The 22,309-nt window shown below is 30.7% G+C and overlaps 2 protein-coding genes across 3 annotated transcripts; both read right to left on the minus strand.

Annotated features, from left to right (window-relative positions):
• Positions 1–5,642: 5,642 nt before the first annotated feature.
• On the minus strand, positions 5,643–20,045 carry LOC132723829 (uncharacterized). 2 transcript variants are annotated; one of them, XM_060708622.1, is made up of 3 exons: positions 19,707–20,045; positions 6,904–6,981; positions 5,643–6,496 (listed from the first exon to the last, which is right to left on the minus strand). In XM_060708622.1, the coding sequence occupies exons 1-3, from the start codon at positions 20,011–20,013 to the stop codon at positions 6,084–6,086; spliced, it is 798 nt and encodes a 265-aa protein (XP_060564605.1). In that variant the 5' UTR covers positions 20,014–20,045; the 3' UTR covers positions 5,643–6,083. The 2 variants fall into 2 exon arrangements, with proteins under 2 accessions (XP_060564605.1, XP_060564614.1); XM_060708631.1 differs by lacking the exon at positions 19,707–20,045 and adding an exon at positions 10,988–11,317.
• On the minus strand, positions 15,061–16,547 carry LOC132723821 (complement C1q subcomponent subunit C-like). Its single transcript, XM_060708611.1, has 2 exons — positions 16,516–16,547; positions 15,061–16,242 (listed from the first exon to the last, which is right to left on the minus strand). Exons 1-2 carry the CDS (start codon positions 16,532–16,534, stop codon positions 15,827–15,829), a joined length of 435 nt encoding a protein of 144 aa, XP_060564594.1. The 5' UTR covers positions 16,535–16,547; the 3' UTR covers positions 15,061–15,826.
• Positions 20,046–22,309: the final 2,264 nt, after the last annotated feature.

The raw sequence follows: 22,309 nt of genomic DNA on the forward strand, positions 1-22,309 counted from the left end.
TAACACATTCCTTAACAAGTGAAAAGGACACACATTGTGGTAATCATAATATCCTTAGATTGCGCTCAAATCATTCGAAAACCAAAACATCTATCTTGCCAGAGGTCAATATGTTTATTTAAGTATTTCCCTTTACTAGTATTTATATTATGATAATTAATAGTGATACCGTCTAGATTCGATCCATTTTAAATGTATCGTTTGTGTTTATTTTTTAAGGAAATCTTTTCTGATAACAAATCAATTGAATATTTCTTCAATGATCTGTTTGATTAATTATTTCATATCACTATTCCGCATGAAACCTCACTATCGTATAGAAAACAAAAAGTGTTTTTAATAAGTTCACATAGATATAGCATAAACAATTAAATATTCTTTTTTTTCTTTTCCAATTTCGAAACGATATTTATATATACTAGTAATTCAGAAGTACATGCACATATAGCTGATGATAAGAAATCAATTAAGTTAAAGTTTAACATTTGCCGTCTTGAAAACATCTATAAATATAAAAAGCAAACAAACACAATGCTAGAGAGGGCCATCATGATGCATAAAGTCTCATGTATATAAAACAGAACATAGTACATATAGTATAATATGTTAAGTAACTTTCTTAGACTTTGTATTTGTCTATGAGAAGCGTCGAAAAACTTAGTTCTCTAGAGACTGAGTTATTATAGATAGATAGATAGATAATTTATTGACGTATACATTCAGTACATAGTCATATTACACACATTTATATAGTGCAATCAAACACAATATCATGGTACATGAACAAAGTTGTAGCACAAAATTTTCAATTTACATATTTTTGGAGAATGAACGTTAACACCATTTAGTACTAAAATGAGCTTATCTATTATAAAGCGTTTACATTCTTAAAGATATAAAAAAATGGATTTTAAACTTAATCATATGCTGTGATAAGATTCCATTTAACAATGTTTCATACTAGACACATTATCAAGTAATTTCAAGAAATAAACAATATCACTTTTAAATACAACGAGACAAATTTATACATTGATTTACAGAGCATTTAGTAGTTCAATTCGATGTTTTGTAGCATAATACAAATATTTACCTAAACCTATTAATTCAGATTTCTTTTCAGTACTTAATAATTCAATCAATTTGAACATACTTGGTCTTCTGTAGTAGAATTGCTTAAATGTAAAGAGAACGTATATTAGAGTAACTATTACAAACACATATAAAATGGAATTCATCTTCTATTTCATTACTATCGCAAAGCTGACATATGCGTTCCTCTCGGGGTATTCTATTAGCACCATATCTACCTGTTTCAATCCGAAGTTTTATGTGACGATAATCTTAATCTTGCTATGCAATTTCTATAAGTTCTGTTATGGAGAATTTTCAGGTAGTTTGCCATTTCAAATGAGTTATGCAAATGTGCATATATATTACTTAACAATGGACTGTTTGAAAATATCTCTAGAAAGTTTTTTGCAAAAAAGCAGTCAATCATCCTTTGTTTAAAAAGTTTAACAAAAATATTTGGATTCGTATTGAAATGGGTTGTTCCAAACATCAGAAAACCCGTACTCATTTAATATTCCATGTACTTTAGAAGCCCAACATTGATTGTTGTTTTCATGTAATTCAAACGAAGCGTACATAGCAGTTTTCAAAATGATATTATCGCTATTAATTATTTTAAGCCAGTATGTAATAATTTGCACATATCGTTTAATAAATAATGGATAACGACCTAATTCGCTATAGATTGCTGCAGTACAAGTACTTTGTTTTCACTCCTAATATAGATTTACAGAATTTAAGATGTAATCGCTCTATATCCTTTGATTTAGAAAATCCCCAAACAGCACTAGAATAGCTGAGCACTGAACCGACAAAAGAGTCAAAAAGTTGCAACGCAATGCTAGGGGTTAACTCATATTTATTAATGCTCTTTAATAAAACAGACATTGCCCTTTAAACCTTTACCAATTACGTATTGATTATTAAGTGTAAAAGACCCATTGTAATTAAAAACTACGCCTAGATAGTTGAAATTGTTAGCAATTTCTAATAGAATATCATTATAATACCAATTTTCATTATCTTTTAAAGGCCCTCTTTTCCTAAAAACCATTATTTTGGATTTATTTGTATTCACCTCTAAACCCCATTTCATACAATATTCATATAATTTATTTAAACTGTTTTGTAAATCCATAGGAGTTTTAGCAAGAATAGCCATATCGTCTGCAAAAAGCAAAATAATTAAACACAAATCGAATAATGAAATACCACTATCAATATTTTCTTGTAGAAAAAGTTCAATATCCTCTAAAAACAGAGAATATAAAATTGGCGAATTATTTAGGCCCTGTTTCAAACCCAGCGAAATATCGAAAAATTCTGTAAAAGTGTTACAATGTTTTATACATGACTTCACAGTAGCGTACATTGCTTTGAATATTCTAAGTATTTTTCCATCCAAACCAACCTTACAGAGCTTAAACCATAAAGCATTCCTGTACACAGAATCAAAGGCCTTCTTTAGGTCTATAAAAGCGCAATAAAGGCGTAACTTTTGTGATAAAAAATATTCGATTAACGAATTTAAAACGAAAATCGCGTCGACTGTACTTGCACCGTGACGAAAACCGAACTGAGCATCCGAAGATATGTTAAATTGACTTGACCAATTTTCAACACGCTTTGTTAAAACGCTAGTAAACAATTTTCCGAAGTTGCTATTAAGTGTTATTCCTCTGTAGTTATTGGGAGCATTTTTGTCCCCCTTTTTATAAATTGGGACGATATAACCATATGTCCAGGCTTTAGGAAAAAGACCTGAATCAAATATTTTATTAAAACAGTCGGTTAAATGTCCTGCAAGTATGTCTGCAGTTTCTATAAAATACTCATTAAGTAAATTATCAACAGGACATGAGGATTTATTACGATTCATACGACTTATTGCTTCACGAACTTCTTCTGTGGTTATCGGGATATTCAAAGACTCAAACGTGGGATTATTTACGTTAAAATCATTATTATTAACAAAGTTTTCGATTTCTTCAATCTGTGTCGCATGTAATTCGTTAAACATATTTGAAAAGTACTCATGAAATTCTGCTGGCGTAATATTGCTTGTATTATCCTTTTTATTTTGTTTAAAATGTTTCCAGAAGTCCCGGGGTTTCTTATGTCGTAAATCACTTAATTCTTGAGACTTACGTAACTTAAATGCCCTTTTCTTTTCTCTTATCAATGATTTATACTTACATTTAGCATTACATAGTAAATCCCTGTTCGATTGCGTTTTATTAAGATTAAAGGAACTGAGAGCCTGTTGATACTCTTGTCGCGAAACTCTGCATTCATTATCATACCATTCTTTGTTACAATTGCTATAAACATTACAATTCGAATAATGCTTAAAATATGGATCAGCAGTATTTTGAATAAGCGCAGAAAAAGAATCAACCATTTGATCAATATTATCATTAGTAATATTATCAGTGTTTATTTTAGACAAAATTTCATTAAATTGCGGTAGCTTAGCGATAACATCATTTCTAAATGCAGATTTATGCGCAGAATTCCACTTATAGTGTACCGTTGTTTCAAAATTGATATCACAGTTTTGCTCGGTTTGATTACTGTTTACTTTTAGTGAGAACGTTATCGGCGCGTGATCGCTATACAGATTAAAAGGTAAGACAGTGAACGAATCAATCAGTGGAAAATCTCGTGCAGATAGAACGAGATAGTCAATAGTAGTGCGCGTATTTCTATTATAGTATGTAAACTCGCCAATATTATAATCGTTACCGATTCTACCGTTAGCAATACGTAATGAGGTTGCTTTGCAAAATTCGAGCATTTGTGTACCGCGCGAGTTACATATTTTATCGAAGAGGCCCGTCCCAACGAAACATCTGGGTATAATTGTCATAATCTAGGCCATTAACGCATGAACCAAAGGAAATGTAATCGAGTTTATTTCCTACCCTACAGTTCCAATCACATATTAACATGACCTTACCAAAATCTTCGAAGTAAGCAACATCATTTAACAAAATATCAAACAAATTGTCCTGATAAACTTGAGTAATAGGTGACTCTTCCGGCCATAAGTATAAAGCACATAAATAAACATCATCATTTAAACAAAAATAACTTTTATCCAACTTTAACCATAAAATAGTGTCAAAATTATTTTTAACAATTTTTACTCCATCTTTAATCAAGTCACTTATATAGATTACAATACCACCGCTATCTCTTTTGGCTCTCTTGTTTCGAAATTTTCTATAATAGTTAACGCAAGAATACCCATCAATATTTATATTAGAGTCACTACAAGTCCAAGTTTCAGATAAACAAATAATGTCATGGTTATTTATCAAGTTCAAAAAGTCCTGGTCGGTGATTTTCTCTTCTGTTAATCCATTGCAATTCCAGGCAATAATTTTCAGTACATCTCCGGGAAATCCTATTTATGTTGTACCGGCTTCCCGTCGATATATAAGGTGTCGTAAGACAACCACGCTCGCTTGCCCTCGTCTCTAGCGGCACGAAGCTGTGGTACCAATTTGCGTCGTTTTTCGGCAACCTCTGTTGGATACTGCTCTTTCACGAAAAAGGAAGTACCTTTCAGGCAATGACCTTGTTTACGCACGGTCTCTCGATCCTTAAAACTAGCAAATTTACAAATAATTACCCTGTTTCGACGCTTATTGGGGTCTGCCTCCTGTACACCAGTACGATGCGCTCGTTCTATTACAATTGAATTTACCAAGTCCTGTGCTAACTTCAGCTTCTCAACCATGAAGTTTCGAATTTTGAACTCGGTGTCATGTGGCCGTTCGTTCTGAGATTCCTCAATCCCACCAAAAATGATATTGTTGCGCATGCTCTGAAATTGAAGATATGTTAGCTCGTTACGCATTTCAGAATTTGTTTTCGATAGTTGATCTAATTCGGATTGTTGCTTACTATCAGTAAATTCTAAATTTTCAACATTGGACTCAATAGCACTCACCCTCTCTGTTACAATTTTCTGAGTTTCATTCATTTTTGTCCAAAGCTTGTTTAGATCCTTTTCAAAAGTATCAACTTTCTTTTCCAAAACTGTTAGTGTTTCTATTTTTTTTTTCCATATGACATAATTTACTTGAAATAGATGAAAAACGTTTTAAATAGATTTCTTGGGCTGCTTTTGCCGGCCCCCTGGGGGTTAAATAGACATTTTAAAAATTAAAATAGTACCCCCATCTTGTACTGAATCGGGTATTTTTGTAGATTATCAAAAATCAGAGTTATAAAGTTAAAAGATGAAGAGGGTTTTTGCCTTTTATTTCCCAAAAAAAACACTTACAGAAATAAAACCCTTTTATGTCCTTGCCGGGGCCCCGCATGTTCTTTTTCTAAAAGTTTTTTTTTTTTCCCTCATCAGTACTGCCCTTCCCTTTTTTCCCCTTTTTTTGATTTTTTTTTCCTGATTTTTGGCAAATTAAAACAATATATAAACCCTCCACAGTTACAAATCTTCAGTCAGTTTATTTCCAAAATACTAAAAAATCAACAAACAACAATTTTTTCACAGAGCGGACAAAAACGCGTCCATTCTTGTCACGTGACCATGATATATACCAATAAAATATAATACAAAAGGAGATCAAAATTAATGAACTGAACTTCTATAAGTTGTTGTGTACATTGCCAAATTATCCCACTTCTATTTTTTTCTTTTATTTCTTCTAAAGCAATTTAAAAATGAATTAGATAAATAGGAGCATTCTAGTTCTTACCTGTTTTATATGTAAATAGTCATATTATATGTGATAATGGTTACATATGTCTCTAAAAAATCTTAGCTGATTTGTATTTTAAATGTATATGAATTTTATGTATTATACGTGTATTTGTAAATATGAGAATTAAGACACTTAAATAAACGAATATATACTTATTTCACAAACAATAATATAGCAGTCAAGAAATAATCAGTGATGAATATATACATGTACACCACTTTTGTAAAACATGCAGCGCACTATGCACTATTTTACTGTACTAAAATCATCTGTTACTTATTTGACAAGAATTCCACTGAAGGAGCTCATCTTCCAATCGCCTTCTTGTAAAGCATATTCGGATCTGCCATCCAAACATTTAACCCACACCTTCACTTCTGATTTCACTCTTATTACTGCAGAAAAGGAGCTGCAAGTATGGCCGTCTTCATCATAATTTGACGACCGAGCAATCACGTTTCCAGATAGCACCAACGCAAGAGGTGAATGTTTGTTGACGGGTGTACAATAATTAATAATAAATTGGTACAATCCCCCGACAGGAGCTGTGAAGATCCCAGTGGAAGTGTCATATTCTGATCCTTCATTGGTCATTGCTGTAGTAAATATGATGATTTTGTCTGTTCTGTCTAGCTTTAGATCTACCACATTGTGTGCAAAGAATGCAACGGAAGGCTTCTTCAAGGTTTCTGTAAATTATAGTAAACAGGAAAACATAGTATATATGAATATTTTTAGAGGGTTAGTGTTTGTTTTTGCATTATGAATGATATGATTTACAGTTTCTTGTTTTTAAATGGATTAAAATATGAATCACTGACAACATTTTGTAAAAGCTGTCAAATTAATTAAAACACCAACACACAAAAAAAATGTTTGAACTCAACTGAAATTTGAAATTTTCGTCAAAGGCAACAAATCAAAATGAACACGGTTTAATTTTAACTTATATTTTGAAATGATTTATACGTTTATACCAGCTATTATCATTTGTTTGAATATATTATGACATACTAAGTAATTATCGCATTCAGCTTATCTATCAAGTTTAAATAGGAAAATAGTTTAATACTTTTCTAATGTATTATGCTCTTACCTATAAACATCTTTATTCCTTTGTCCATATCGATTGTGAAATAATTCCGTAATTCATCAATTGTGTTCCTCAGTATTTCTGTAAAGAATTTAAATCTTTGTTAATATGCTCTTGATTTTGAATAAAGATATTTTACACTATAAACATTCGAACAAGATTTACTGACACTTCGGACTAGGTCATGAAACGCTTTTTAGACACGTTTCATCATTGTTAGGAACAATTCGTATCTGATTTGAGAATATTGCTTACCGCACAATTACAATATGTTGATAACAAAGATATGCCTACACTGAATACTTCTGGTATTAAGACATTCTTAAAATGCTATAAGACAAATGTTTTCCATTCTCATCCTTTTCGATTTGTGTAAAATATTTTGTTTATTATTTGTTTGTATGTACATTATATAATTATACTTAAAGGAACTCCACTGAGGTTTATAAGCTTAAAAACATAAAATTTTAATTTTTCACATAGATAAACATTAGCACTTAAAACAGAAATACAAATAAAATAAAACAAAGAAATATACAAGACATACATTGAAAATCATGTTTGTACTATGCTCAGTCCGATTTGAGTGAAAAGCATTTACACGCTTTTCAATTTTGGGTCATTTTTCAGTATTATAATAATTATTCTGGAAAAACGAAGCGAGCTAATGATCTGATATTTTGCACATACGATATAAGTATAGATCTACATCAAATGGAGTAATAATCTGAAAAAATTACTTCCAGTCCCGTCATGCCAAAAAACCTAAGTGCCCTTTAATATACTAGGTATATAAATATGTTTAAACCAAAATGCATAAACCTTTCATGAGTCCATATTAAATATGACACGTTTGAAATTCATAATTAACTTATTAATATATAAAAGATTTAAACGAGATAAGAATTAGCGGATTGATAGAAAAATAAGTATCAATAGTTATCACTGAGAGTTTTCTAAACATATTTTACAAAACGTAGTAAATGAACTGATATTGGAATTAAGATGCAAAATTATCAATGAATATAAAATTTTCAGCTGCAGTTTACATAACTAGTCTATTTAGAGGGGTAACTGGTCTATGCCAGCTAACAGCAAGTTTCATGAAACAAAATGTCCGTCAGGATCTGCATTTTCTCGAATGGATATTCATTTTGCCCAACTATGTTGCGCCAAGATGGCCTCAAAGATGGCCACCACTTCCCTTTTTATTCTAGAATGTCATTGTATTCATTTTACTCTTTTCAATTTTGTAAGATAATATTTTTTTCGCGCAATTTCCTGTGATTAACTTACTCATGCAATTAATATTAACTTTGCAACTTTCCATCTTTTTATCAGAACAGAACAGAACAAACCAACACTTTATTAACTTTAGTTACAAATAGCAACACAAGCGTGTACAATACATGGTATATCAATATATAATATAATAAGTGACATGGCAACTGAGCATCTGAAAAAAAGTACCACCGATATTTTTTATTATTTGAAGATCTTATTATTAAAAGAAGTTGGAAGTTATCGTTTAACCCTAGTTAAATAAGGAAAATTATGCTGCAAATTGGATATCATTGCTTATTATGTCCAGCATAATATTAAGTTTTGTTTAACCAGAATAACATTAATGATTTTTTATAACACAGCTTCGACAATATATATCTTAACATTTTTGGAATAAGTGAACTTTATCTGTTAAAATGAAATGTATAATTGATCTAAAATTATTGGGCGTGGTAGATTAAATACAAACGTAATTACAGTCAAATGGCGAAAACGATTTTGTTTACTGTAAGTAATGTGATGCTCTTACAGGATACACATACAGTCAGTATGTAATTACATTCAAACCACAATTAAGAAATAAGGATAAAGACATGTTTCTTTTCAATTGCAAACATCTTATCGTATACGGTACGGTCGTAACGGTGAACAGTAACTCCCTAATATTAAAACAAATAAAATGATATATATCAAAATTGAATAATTTTTAACTGCGGTCACTTTCACTGTTCTTATGTCACCGTTTAAAATGTAAGCATTTTGTTAAAACGTGACACCCCTGCTATTAAATTTTAAAAATGTGTATTCCTTATAAATGACCCCAGATGACATGAGCTGGAAATAAACGCAACACCGTTTCTGTCAAGCCTCCATAATATTTCAATATTTTGACAGAAAAACCTAGCCTCTAGAGTGTAAAAATTTTTGGTCATGTTACCTTGGTTTCCATAGTAGATAACCCACATTTAAACTTTAGACATCCTTGCCAAGTTTCGGGAGAATTGAGGAAAAAATGTGACCATAAGAGTGTTAACTAGCTCAGTGTGGAGGACTCACTACGGCTATGGCTACGACTACGGTACAGGTGAGCCAAAAAATAAAATAAGCCTCCATAGAAATATGAAGAAAGAGTGTTCCCTCAGAACCATATCTAAACCAATCGCTAGCACACGACCCAAACAAAAATTTATACATAGAATGACAACGTTCCTAATTCTTAAAACGAATGAAAGTATCAATAATTCATAACACAAGCCTAAACAAAATTTTATGTAAAAATATAAAAGTCGAAAGCATGATATATTTTAGCAGATGAAAATTGAATGTGACACATCGCAATCCATCGTTTATATATATTTATAGGGGTAACAATTAGAGAAAATATAGTAAACAAATATCAGTGATTATTATATTTCGCGTTTCGAGTGATAAAAATAAATCGTGGTGGAATAGAAATGTAAAGCTTGCAAAGGAATGAATATACTTTTACCGTAAGCAGTGAAATATGCCGTAGTAATTTGGACGATCTTTTTTTTTAAAAAATATATTCATTAAGTAATAGAAAGAGCACCGAAACACGAGGCTATCTGATTTGTACGAGGGGGTGTAGCCCCCGAGTATTAATCAGATTGCCGAGTGTTTTGGTGTTCTTTCTCTTTTGTATCATAGTCAAACATAAAAGCACGTTCCCTGTTGTCACAATATGAAACCCCGGCAAAAATGAACCAATGAACGAACATCTGAATATGACATTTCTGTCGCTTTCTCTTTCTCTGCCGTCACAATATGTAAACCCCAGCAAAAATGAGCCAATCAATGGGCAGGCTCTGGAGTGCGGGTTACTAATACCCGCACTCCAGTTAACGCACTGTGCATGTATATGTATACGATTTAACCCTGACACATTTTCAACAGAAAGGTCTCCAAACTATGATACAATTTAGTTTGTTGTGCTAAATGTTACTTTAAAATTGTAAAAGTATTAAATTAAAGATTGTTTTCATTATCACATCAAACTTGTATTAATTAATAATCTGTAAGTAATAGAAAGAGCACCTAAACACGAGGCTATCTGATTTGTACGAGGGGGCGTAGCCCCCGAGTATAAATCAGATTGCCGAGTGTTTTGGTGTTCTTTCTCTTTTGTATCATAGTCAAGCATGACAGCACGTTCCCTGTTGTCATAATATGAAACCCCAGAAAAAATTAACCAATAAACGAGCATTAGAATATGATATTCCTGCCCCTTTCCCTTTCTCTGTCATCACAATATGTAAACCCAGCTAAAATGAACCAATCAACGGGCATTATCTGGAGTGCGGGTAACTGATACCTGCACTCCAGTTACCGCACTGTGCATGTATATGTATACGATTTAACTGTGACACATTTTCAACAGAAAGGTCCCCAAACTATGATACAATAATCTGATACTAACTTGTGAGTGATTTAAAGAATAACTGACGTAATTGAGGCAGTTTGACATCTGCCCTGTATTAGAATTGTCTATGTTTAGATGAACCTTACAGCCGCATTAATTAGCAAAATAATTATATTGCCCGTAAGCTTCGTCAAAGAAATACCTGTGGTAAGAAGGAATTTTAAATTAACGTTATTATCATTTCCAAATTTAAAGCGGGTTATTTAAATGTATGAAATCAATTATTTTTGGACTTGTGTTTTTAGATTTGTTGTGCGTTTAATAAATTTTTTAGTTGTTGCAAGGTTATAATTAAAATCATTAAAAGTAAGAGAAAAAACAACAAACCAAAAAAAAAGCATTAAATAAGATAAATTACTTTACCTTCATTTTTTTCTTTGATTCCTTCCACCATCTCCGTGAGATTGTTCTGCAAGGACTTCTTAATTTCCTCCAGCGTAATGGAAACAGCGTCTTGGGTTTTCTTCATATCATTATGCATCGTTTCTACTTTTATTTCCTGCCTTATCATTTTTTCTAACAATTGCTCGTCATAAGCAAATTTTGAGCATATTGGTTCATTCGCCAAAGATACTCTAAACTGGTATTTTAAAAGTAAAAGAAGAAATGCACAAAATCCAGAGTACAACATTATGCACTTGATTGTCGGGGAAACGAAATGAAAATGTACCTCACAGATTTTCAGTCGTTTCTGCTATTTGCGATCCACCTTATAATCATGTACAGAGGGCTTGTCAAAAAGTTTGTCTCTCTTAAAGAATTAACCTAAATGGTAGGACATTGTTCCCTCATTGTAATTTCAAGATAATATAGGGTTATTTAATTGGCAAACTTCATGCAACAATTAATATAATTTGAATCTATTTGAAAAATAAATATATCATAATCATTTCATTATAAGTGGTAATATATGATAATCATGAGTAGATTTATTAAGATTTCAAAAGGGATTTCTTAAACGACATATTGGATCAGCGTCAACATTGTTTGTTTGAAAATATATAATACATATAAGGTGATTTTCTAATAAAATAGATAATGACTTTGTGTGATAAACCCATGATAGTGTTTGGAAGTGAAACAAACTAGTTATAATTATGAAACTGAAATTATAGTTAAAGATAATTACGGCTGTAAGTCATGCAATTAACATTGTATAACAGAAAATCGTACAGTTGGTAGTATCTCGTTATAAAGACTTATATTTATCATAAAAATACTTTATATACGACCCTTTTGAAAACTCGAATGAAATTATCAGATGAAGTTAGATTAATATTCATACTCTTTCGACAGCGTTTTCTTGATTAATGTATTAATGTATACGCTGTCGTCAAAAGAAAATATTATGGAAAAAAGAGGAAAACCGTTTTGGAGAAGAAAAAAAACTACTAACATGATATAAAATGCATCACTCATTTTATTATTTCTTGCAAACATTTGCGCTATTTGACGTTCGAGTTTCAATGTCAGGCAGTTCTTTTCTCATGGGAAACATTTTGTAGATTTGAAAAGGTCTTTATCTTTTTGCAGGTTAAACAATGTTTCACAATGACAAAATTATTTAAACAAAAGGAGATAAGCAATTAATATTCTCTTGGCAAGCCTACCGTAAAAAGTTGCCCCGTACTTCACTTCAGTGTTGTTATATTTTCTGGTCCTTTGGGACCATTGAGTCCAGCTCTTTAAAGTGTTGATAATTGAGCATCACTCAAGCCGGTGCTAGGGACGTGAGAGGTGTTGCACTTTTTCATTTTACATCATGTACAGTCTCAATGAAACCTAGTATTCTGCAATTTTCATGTAATTTCGCTGTTTTAATGCTTCCGAGGGATCACTTTTTCCAGACATTTATTACAATAATGAAATGCAACTTGAGTTCATTTTCCCTTTCACACGCATCTAAGAGTTTTATTTATTTAAACTTTTAGTAATACCCCCAAAAATGTTGTCATTTCGCTTAGCAAGAAATCATTGATTGACACTGTCTCGTCTCATTTTGGGGCTTAGAGAGGGTTTGGTGCACATTAAACATATTTATAGACCCTATTAGTACTGCTGCTGGCGGTGCCCCGTTATGTTCATTTAATCTATGTCGTGTCAATTCTTTTATATGTGGTGACACTTGTTGTGTTTCTGTTTCTTCCCGTCCTTTTTTTGTATTTCCGTTAACAGTTAGTATTTCCTCGCCCTGGATTTGCAGTTTTAACCCCAACCAATTATCAATTTCCCCTACACCATTTCCCGTTCTGCCATTTTTATATAAACAAATCACATCGTTGGTACTCTCATTTAATTTTCTAAGATTTTTCTATTTAACATAACACGCCCCGTCATTGTCTGCACTCGGCCCCTCATTTTTGTTTGTTGCCCGACTTGTTGCCTCACGACGATCCCGTTTTGAGAGCTGCGTTTACTGAATGTTGTTCTCCTTCTTTGATCTTTCCTTACACATACTCTGTGTATCTATAAAAATCTTACAATGGCCGAATAACAATAAATATATGACTAATGAACAATTTAATCAGAGTAAAATTCAACCCCCCTTAGGTTTTATATGACTATTTCAGTTACTCTGTTGTGCCTTCAAGCCGATTTTGATTTTCCAATAAAGCTACTTCAAGCCGACAAACTAAACAAAATGATTTATCTAACAAACTATAATGTGTTCTCATAGATATGGCAATTACATTAAATTATTTTTTTTTCGAATTTCAAGAAGTTATTCATATCGTTACAAATATACAATAGCCGATGATATATAAAGCGTGTTATTACATTAACTTTTATATGCATTTTAGCACCAGATATTTGACGTTGTGAATACAAAAATGAACATAAATGTGAACACATACAATGCTAGAAGAACAATGATGGGGCATAAACAAACGTACTAATAGCAGAACATATACAATGCGCATACTTAATCTACGGTTTCCACTGATACTCTAAACTTACTTTTGATATAATGTCAGTATTTACAAAACAATTCAGACAACCTTTAGAATCTAATTATTTTGATTACAATTGTATTCAACCTCATTATTGATATTTATATAAATGACAACATTTGTTATTATAATAACTAATAATAATTTCAGACAAGTTGATACCCATTTCCATCGGGTTGAATGTGTGATGTAACTTACATAACTATATATAAAAATATAATTATAAGAAACATATAATTCAAATATATTTTAGATAAAAGCTTTAAGTAGGAAAATACGAAATCTCTAAAAGAATAAATTGATAATATTTCGGTCGGATATAGATTTCTTATGAATTTGAGCATACTTAACAGAAATTTGTAGAAGAATTCCAGGATACATGTCTTGCTGAAATCTAGAAATTGTTCGTTAAGTAATAAGCTGTGGTCATAGAATAGTGGCGTCCGTGGTTTAGTGGTTAAGGTCGTTGGCTTAAAATCACTCAGATGCTCTTTCGTGCCGGAAATAATAAAACGAAGGGCATCTATTGTCTTCTTTCAACATTCAACCGTAAAGCTGGAAAGTCGCCATATGACCTTGACTGTGATGATGCAACAAAAATACAACAATGCACAAAAACCATCATTTGTTCTCTTTTGGTCAGTAATGTTTGATTTTGTTGCCTTACAAATGTTTTATTTGTTGAATACAACTATTTCTATTTATACATAACCAGAAAAAAGGGGAAGAAGAAGTAGACAACATTTAACCCATATCATTTCTACCGTATTCACTATTTTGACCGGAGAAAAAGAAGTGCAACTAGGGTGGCTTTACGATCACGAAAATCACCAGTTTAAGAGGTGAATGTTCTGATATGCGAAAAATAAAATGAAATGTTTTGCATATCTATTTATTTCCCTTTATTTTATAGAATCCTAATTAGAAGCGATGGCAAATAGATTTCTCTTGAAAATAAACTGTACTTTTTTAATTTCTATGATTTTTTGTCGATTAAATATTCCTTAAAGACTTCTCCAGTGCTTTGTCTTATACATTTTTAAATCAACTACTGTGCTTTCACTACTCTATAACATTTTCAATAACATTTCAACTTCAAACACGGATTAGTTTATATAAATTTATTTAAGTGCGATTGTGTTGGAAGCTATATGCTTATTGAAACACTCTCGAATCCGTTCCTTGAACCAACAATTACAAAGCATTGAATGTAAAGTTCATTGCTCAAGGAAACAACGGCTTGTCCCTTACAGGTTTTGAACCACGGATTGATTGATTTTTGCTGAAAAATATAAATTACCACCAAAAAATGGTATGATGACCTTGAGGTTTCAATTCTTATCTCAGGGCACATAAGTCACCTTAAACTGTAAGGTAAAACCCACATTATGTACCATGGATCTTGTATATCCCAACGTTCTTTCTACCATACCAAACAAACAACAACACTATTGAATCTTAACGAGAAAGGCTTTTACATTTTATTGTGATATATAAAAATTATACAAAAGCATGTCCTGGCAAAGCTTATGAAAAAATCTCTACTTCAACACAATTGATCATACATCTAAGTGTAAAAATATATGAAACTTTATCACATTATGTGAAAATATATCCAATATTCAGTCAAACGAATAATTATCCTCATGATATATGAAAGACCATATACATTGTAAATGTCTTGAATTTAATGTGACTCTTTTTTAACTAACCTTTAAAAATACTGTCATTATTTATACTACAGTTTGCTCTTCCAATAAATGCACCTTTCAAAACTAAAATTTAGTTTAAGCTTAAATTTTTCAAATTATTTCATTCATTATTGTGTTAAATATAACTACTGATATGCAAAGTTAATGAAAATAAACATTATTACAGATATTGATTTCAGACAATTTTATTCTCTTGTCATTGTTCTGAATTACCTAATATTAAGTTTCGTAACTATATTAGAAAAAAGTTGCGTAAATGTAAATGGTTTATGCGATAATACAAATCTACATTATAATAGGACGTGTAATTCAAATATGTTGAAGATAAATTCATCGGCTCTGTATGCGAAACTACATTTTTATTCACTGATTCACAGGAAATATCGAGGACCATTCTCTTTGAAATCTAAAATTGCAAGATATTTTGTTTAGCTATTCGTCGTGAGCATAGATTTTTATTATGTATCTTAAGCTTAATTGGCAATTCAGATAAGTATGTATTTAAACAGTTTGCTATGTTAATATTGGTTACAAATGATTTATTTGTTGATAAGAATTCCACTGAAGGAGTTCATCTTCCAACTGTCTTTGTGTAACTTATAAACGGATGTGCCAGACAAACATTTAACCCATATCTTTTCTGACGAGTTCACTCTTATAACTGCAGAAAAAGAGTTGCAAGTATGGTCGGTTGAATCATAATTTGACGACCGAGCAATCACGTTTCCTGATTGCACCAACGCAAGAGGTGAATGTTTCTTGACGTATGTACAAAAATTAACAATGAATTGGTACAATCCCCCGACAGGTGCTGTGAAGATTCCAGTAGAAGTGTCATATCCTGATCCTTCATTGGTCGTTGCTGTGGTAAATATGATGATTTTGTCTGTCTTTTCAAGCTGCAAATCTACCACATTGTGTGCAAAGAATGCAACGGAAGGCTTCTTAATGTTTTCTGTAAATCAAGAAAGTAGAAGAAAAGATTATACAGATATATTTGGACGGATATCGGACGGTTATTGTTTGTTATTTCTTTGGGTTGTTTTGCAATATTGATGATATTATTTGCGATTTCTTCTTTTAAATGGATAAAGATATGAATAGGGGACGAGATTTTTTATAATAGTTGTCAAATTAATGAAAACACTACTACAAAAGAAGTCACCTTAATTATTGAGCTATGAATAGTAAAACATCTGATTACTATACTGATGTACTTTTATCTTACCTGAAAGTTCTGTTAACATCTTTCTTCCTTCATCCATACAGTTTAATATATTTTGTAGTTTTCATTTTTTTTCCCCAGTTTTTTTTCAAAATAAACTTATTGTTTCCATGTTTTTATTTTTAATAAGAATTTAATTAACAAATATTGACCAGACGGTGGCCATTTCAACACTATTTAGAATTTCTTTGGATTTGGGCAAAAGGAACACTTTTTTAAAGTGTTTTTTGGAACACTTTAATCATTTTTAGGGGCACTTCCTTTTCTGTTTAAGAATATTGCTAACTGCGCAATTACAATATTCTGATAAACTAGTTTCGTTATATAATTATGATTTAAATGAGATAAGAATTAGCGGAACTATAAAAAGCTAATTTTTTATAGTAATCACACACAGTTTTCCAAACATATTTTACAAATGAACGTTTTCTGAGCGTAGTAAATGAACGAACTGATATTGGAGAAGAGATGTAAAACTATCATTGAATATCAAAAATTCAGCTGCACATCAGCTTATATAAGTAGCCTTTTTCAAAGATTAACTGGTCTATGCGAGCCAACAACAAGTGTCATATACTAAAGAATCTGCAGTTTCTCGAAAGGATATTCATTTTACACCACCCTGTTGCGAAGCCGAGGCGAAGATGGCTTAAAAAATTGCAACCACTTCCTTTTATATTCTAGAATATTATTTTGTAGGCTTATTTCTCTTTTCCGTTTTGCAAATTTAATTGAGTTTTCACGCAATTTCTTTTGACTACCTAACTCCTGTAATAAATATTAACTTCGATTTTAATTTGTTTATCGTTTAACTTCAGTAAAATAAGCAAAATAATGCTGCAAATTAGACATCATAGATTATTATGTCTAGCTTATCATTAAGAATTATTTAACAAGAATTACATTCATGATGTTTTTACAACACAGCTTTGAAAATATATATAAACATTATTGGAATAAATGAACTATGCTATCTGTGTAAATTAAATGTACTGATCTAAAATCATATACACAAAAGGTAAGGTAGTACGAACGAGATTAATATAATAGAATGGCGATGTTTACTGTAAGTAATGTGATGTTCAAACTTGATATATAAAATTCAATCCACAATGAAGAATTAATGATATACACCTGTTTTACCCCAATTACAAACATTTTATCGTATACGGTAGGTCCTACCGTCGAACATAAACTCCATAATCGAATACCGGTATGTTTAGTTCAACATATTTAAACGAATAAAATGATAAATCTTGTCATAAAAAGACCCAACAAAGTTACTTTTCAAAATAGAATAATTCTTTAAATAGGTCGGCTTTACGATTATTAGGTCGCCGTTGAAAGGGTTAATAAACATTTTCTGAGAATTGTAAATGGATTAATTTTGGTGAAGAGATGTAAAATTGTCAATGAATATCAAAAGTTCAGCTGCTGATCAGCTTATTCTACTAGCCTATTTAGAGGGGTAACGGATCTATGCCAGCCAACAGCAAGTTTCATGTACCAAAATGTTCGTCAGAATCTGCAGTTTCTCGAGTGGATATTCATATTACACAACTCTGTTGCGAAGCTGAGGTATCCAAGATGGCGTAAAATATGGCCACCACGTCCTTTTATATTCTAGAATATAAGTGTTGGCTTACTTCTCTTTTCAGTTTTGCAAATTAATTGAGTTTTCACGCAATTTCTTTTGATAAACTAACTCGTGTAATAAATATTAACATTTTTTTCTATTCTTTTTTTTAAAGTTTAATCCCAGTTAAATAAGCAAAATCATGCAGCAAATCGGACATCATTGCTTATTAATTATGTCTAGCTCATTATTAAGTTTTGTTTAACCAGTATTACATTCATGATTTTCTATAACACAAATTCGAAAATATATATAAACATTATTGGAATAAGTGAAGTATGCTATCTGTAAAAATTAAATTTTTTGATCTAAAATTATATACACAGTAGATTGGGTAGGTAGTACGAACACAATTACAGTAGAATGGTGATGTTAACGGTAAGTTATGTGATGTTCATACTTGATGCTCATATGTTCAGTATAAATTATGTAGTTAAATTGAATAAATTAAGAAATAAGGATAAAGACCTGTTTAACCTCAATTGCAAACATCTTATCGTATAAGGTTCAGTCCTAACGGTGAACAGTAACTCTATAATCGATTATGTTTTGTTCAACATATTAAAACGAATAAAATTATATATCTTGTCATAAAAAGACCAAACAAAAGTATTTTTCAAAATATAATTATTCTTAAAATACGGTCGGTTTCACGGTTATTAGGTTGCCGTTGAAAGAGTTATCATGTTTTTTAATTGTGACACCCCTATATTTGATTTTAAAAACATATTTTACTTATAAAGACTCCGAGCTAATTTTGACCCCAGACAACGAATTCGAAAGTATGATATGTTTTAGAAAATAAAATTGAATGAGACACGTTCGAAATCCATCGTAACTATATTTATATTACCAATTTAATAGGGTAAACAATTAGCGAAACTATACAAAATAAATATCAGTTAGTATCATATTTAACATTTTCTTAGAGTGATAAAATGAATAATGGTGGAATAGCAATGAAATAAATATACTTTTACCGTAAGCAGTGAAAATGCTGAAGTAAGTTAGGTACACATGTTTCTTAAATGATAATCTTTGTTTCAATTTCAATCTATATTAATTAAGATTGTTGACTATTTGTATATAAGTCTTCTTTAAAAGTGTACATGACTATATGAAATAAATTAAAATATTACATTGCAACGTCAAAATTGTTTTTATTAATAATCTAAAATCATCCTATACAATTTTTTTTGTGATTTAAAAATTATTGATGACATTGAGGCATTTTGACATCGGTTTTGTATTAGGATTGTCTATGTTTATACCTTGTCTTACAATCGTTTTATTCACTGACAAAGTATTAAGAAAATTATTATATTCCCGGTAACATTCATCATAGAACAACGTGAAATAAAAACAGATTATCAATTCACGTGTTTGCCGTTTTTAAACTTATAGCGATTTTTTTCAATGTATGATACAAACGATTTTTGGACTTACGTTTCTATATTTGTTGTGCAGGGAATAAAATTTCAAGATGAAATGAGATTATAATGAAAGCCCTTAAAAGTAAAAATATAAAAAATGCATTGAATATTAAAATATACATTACCTTCATTCTTTTCTTTTTCTAGAGTGATTCTTTCCAACACCTCCGTGAAATTGTTCTGCAATGACTTGAGTGTTTGAGACACTTCTTCACCAGTCTTCTTAATTTCCTCCAGTGTGTTAGAAACAGCTTCTTGGGTTTTCTTAATATCATTCTGCATCGTTTCTACTTTGATTTCCTGCCTTATCATTTTTTCTAACAATTGCTCTTCATAAGCAAATTTTGAACACATTGGTTCATTCGCTAAAGACAAACTTAATTGGTATTTTAAAAGTAAAAGAAGAAACATCCAATTTCCAGAGAACAACATTATGCACTTGATTGTCGGGAAAATGAAATGAAAATGAATAAAGGCTTCGCTATTTCGCTATTTTACTTGAAATCATGTGCAGAGGGCTAATCAAAAATTACATTAGTCTCCTAAAAGATATTTTTCATATAAAGTGTTGAGAAATCTATCCGAATATTGATACTCTATCTCCAATATAGCATTTGAGCCTACACCTAGTATGCAAAATATATTTTATATGCTTGCAACAGGCTAAAAGAGATACATTTTAGACAATTTGAAGATTAAATGATCAACCTTGTAATATGTGATCATCATGAGCATCAATTGAGATCAGAATATTATTATTAAGATTTCACAAAGAATATCTTAAGTGACAAGTTTGGTCAGCGGCAACGTTGTCTTAATATATATATAATATAATAGATATGATTTTCTAAGAAATATTTAAATTGTGGTAAACTTACTGCAGAATGTTCAATTGAAACGCTTTGATTTTAAATCTCGCTGTAAAGGATTTCGGGTAACGAACATTGGAGTATGTGCTTCTATCTTTTATTTTCATACATCAGCATGTAACAAAGCTGCTATTCTCTAAATAATTAACTAAATTAAATACGTTTTCAGTTTCAACTATAACGCCGCTACATATAACGGAAATCGTTTTAAAAACATTACCAATAATTATACTAATTTGTTCAATGCGTTACGTTAAATTAGTTGGCACTAAACAACGTTTAACGTAAAAATCTTTTTAATTAGAATCGACTAATAAACGATTCTTACACATGCTATTGAATGGCAGTCAACCAATATTATCTTACGGTATAGTGTTCAATGTCACACATATAATTGGTATGTTCTTGTAAGAAATAATGCAAATGACACCATTTTGAAAAATAATGCAAATAGAATTAGCAAGGTCCTACAATAGAAAGTATCTCTTCTATGATTTTCTAATAAAATAATAATTTTATCATATACATGTACTTAAAATAAAATATAATAATATAGTAACATATGACATACGAGGCAAGAAATTTAAACAATTTATGGCATTGATAACATAGTTAGTTCTGATTTATATTATTTTATTGACAAACTGTTCAAGTAAATGATATTGACAAGATCTTGAACTAAACTATTGCATTGATATAATTCAATATCAGAGTATGTTGTTACAAGGAATGCCAAATATTGACAAGCAAAGAGTTATGTAAATTATAGTCTTATTTATTTCCCAAAAAGAAAATAAGACAACAAAGTATTAAAATTTAGTAAACAACCCTCTTAAAAATACTAATAAAATTATCAGATGTTGTGAGATTTATTTTTATTCAATGCAGAAATGGTTTTCTTAATTAATGTTTACACTCATCTGTCAAGAGGTAACATGGTTATAATCAGAAATAATGCATCTTTCGTTTTATTTATTTTTCTTGCTTTATTTTGGCGTCATGGGCAATATGTTTTGATTTCATTCTACTTTTTTTCTCGTGGGAAACATTTTGCAGATCTGTAGAGTTATACAGAATACGTGTTGAAGAAACACAATATGCTATGTATCATACGATCTATAGTAATAGTATTTGCGTTAATCATGTTCAAAGAAAAAATTGTTTAAGTTAAAGAAAATACGCAAAAAAGTAATGCTATCCTTTTGGTAAGCATAACAAAGTTAAATGCAATTCGGGTGAAAAAAAAAATGAACCATTTAAAAATAAAGTTAAAGAAGAGCACTCATTACTTCTGTACACTAAATTTAGCTTACCATAATAATTCATGTTAAGGCGGATAAAAGTCGTATTACTTCAGAAATAAAAATAGATTCTACTTTGGACGTTTTATCCGTGTCCACCAGTCTTTGATATATCGGGCTACATTTATAAGTTTGTAAAAGACCAAACAATATGTGTAACTGAAAAAATGTGATATTGTGATATTTCTCAAAGGTTGCATGGAGTGTTTTCAGATTGTAAAATTTATTAAAGATATTTTTCGCTTGCAATGAATGCAGACATTTTATATTTCATAAAGCGCGTCTGGAAATATCAAAGAAGCCTTTGTGTTTTCACTTGAAAGAAACAAATTATCATTATATCTAAGGTCTCGTTCTGTTGCTTTCTAATAAATTTGACAAGTTATCAAAATTGGCTTTAAATTAAGCTGACTTAAATGACAAGTTTCATTCGCGTTATTCATGACGCATAATAATCGTATCCATAATGCGTTCCTTTTCGTTATATCTTTGAATGTTACTTTATAGAACAGGAACAATTTTTTTATTCAATTAAGCTTTATTTAAACAGTATAATAT

Source organism: Ruditapes philippinarum, unplaced genomic scaffold, assembly GCF_026571515.1.
Source record: "Ruditapes philippinarum isolate M1 unplaced genomic scaffold, ASM2657151v2 ctg3161_1_1_1_1, whole genome shotgun sequence".
NCBI lineage: Eukaryota > Metazoa > Mollusca > Bivalvia > Venerida > Veneridae > Ruditapes > Ruditapes philippinarum.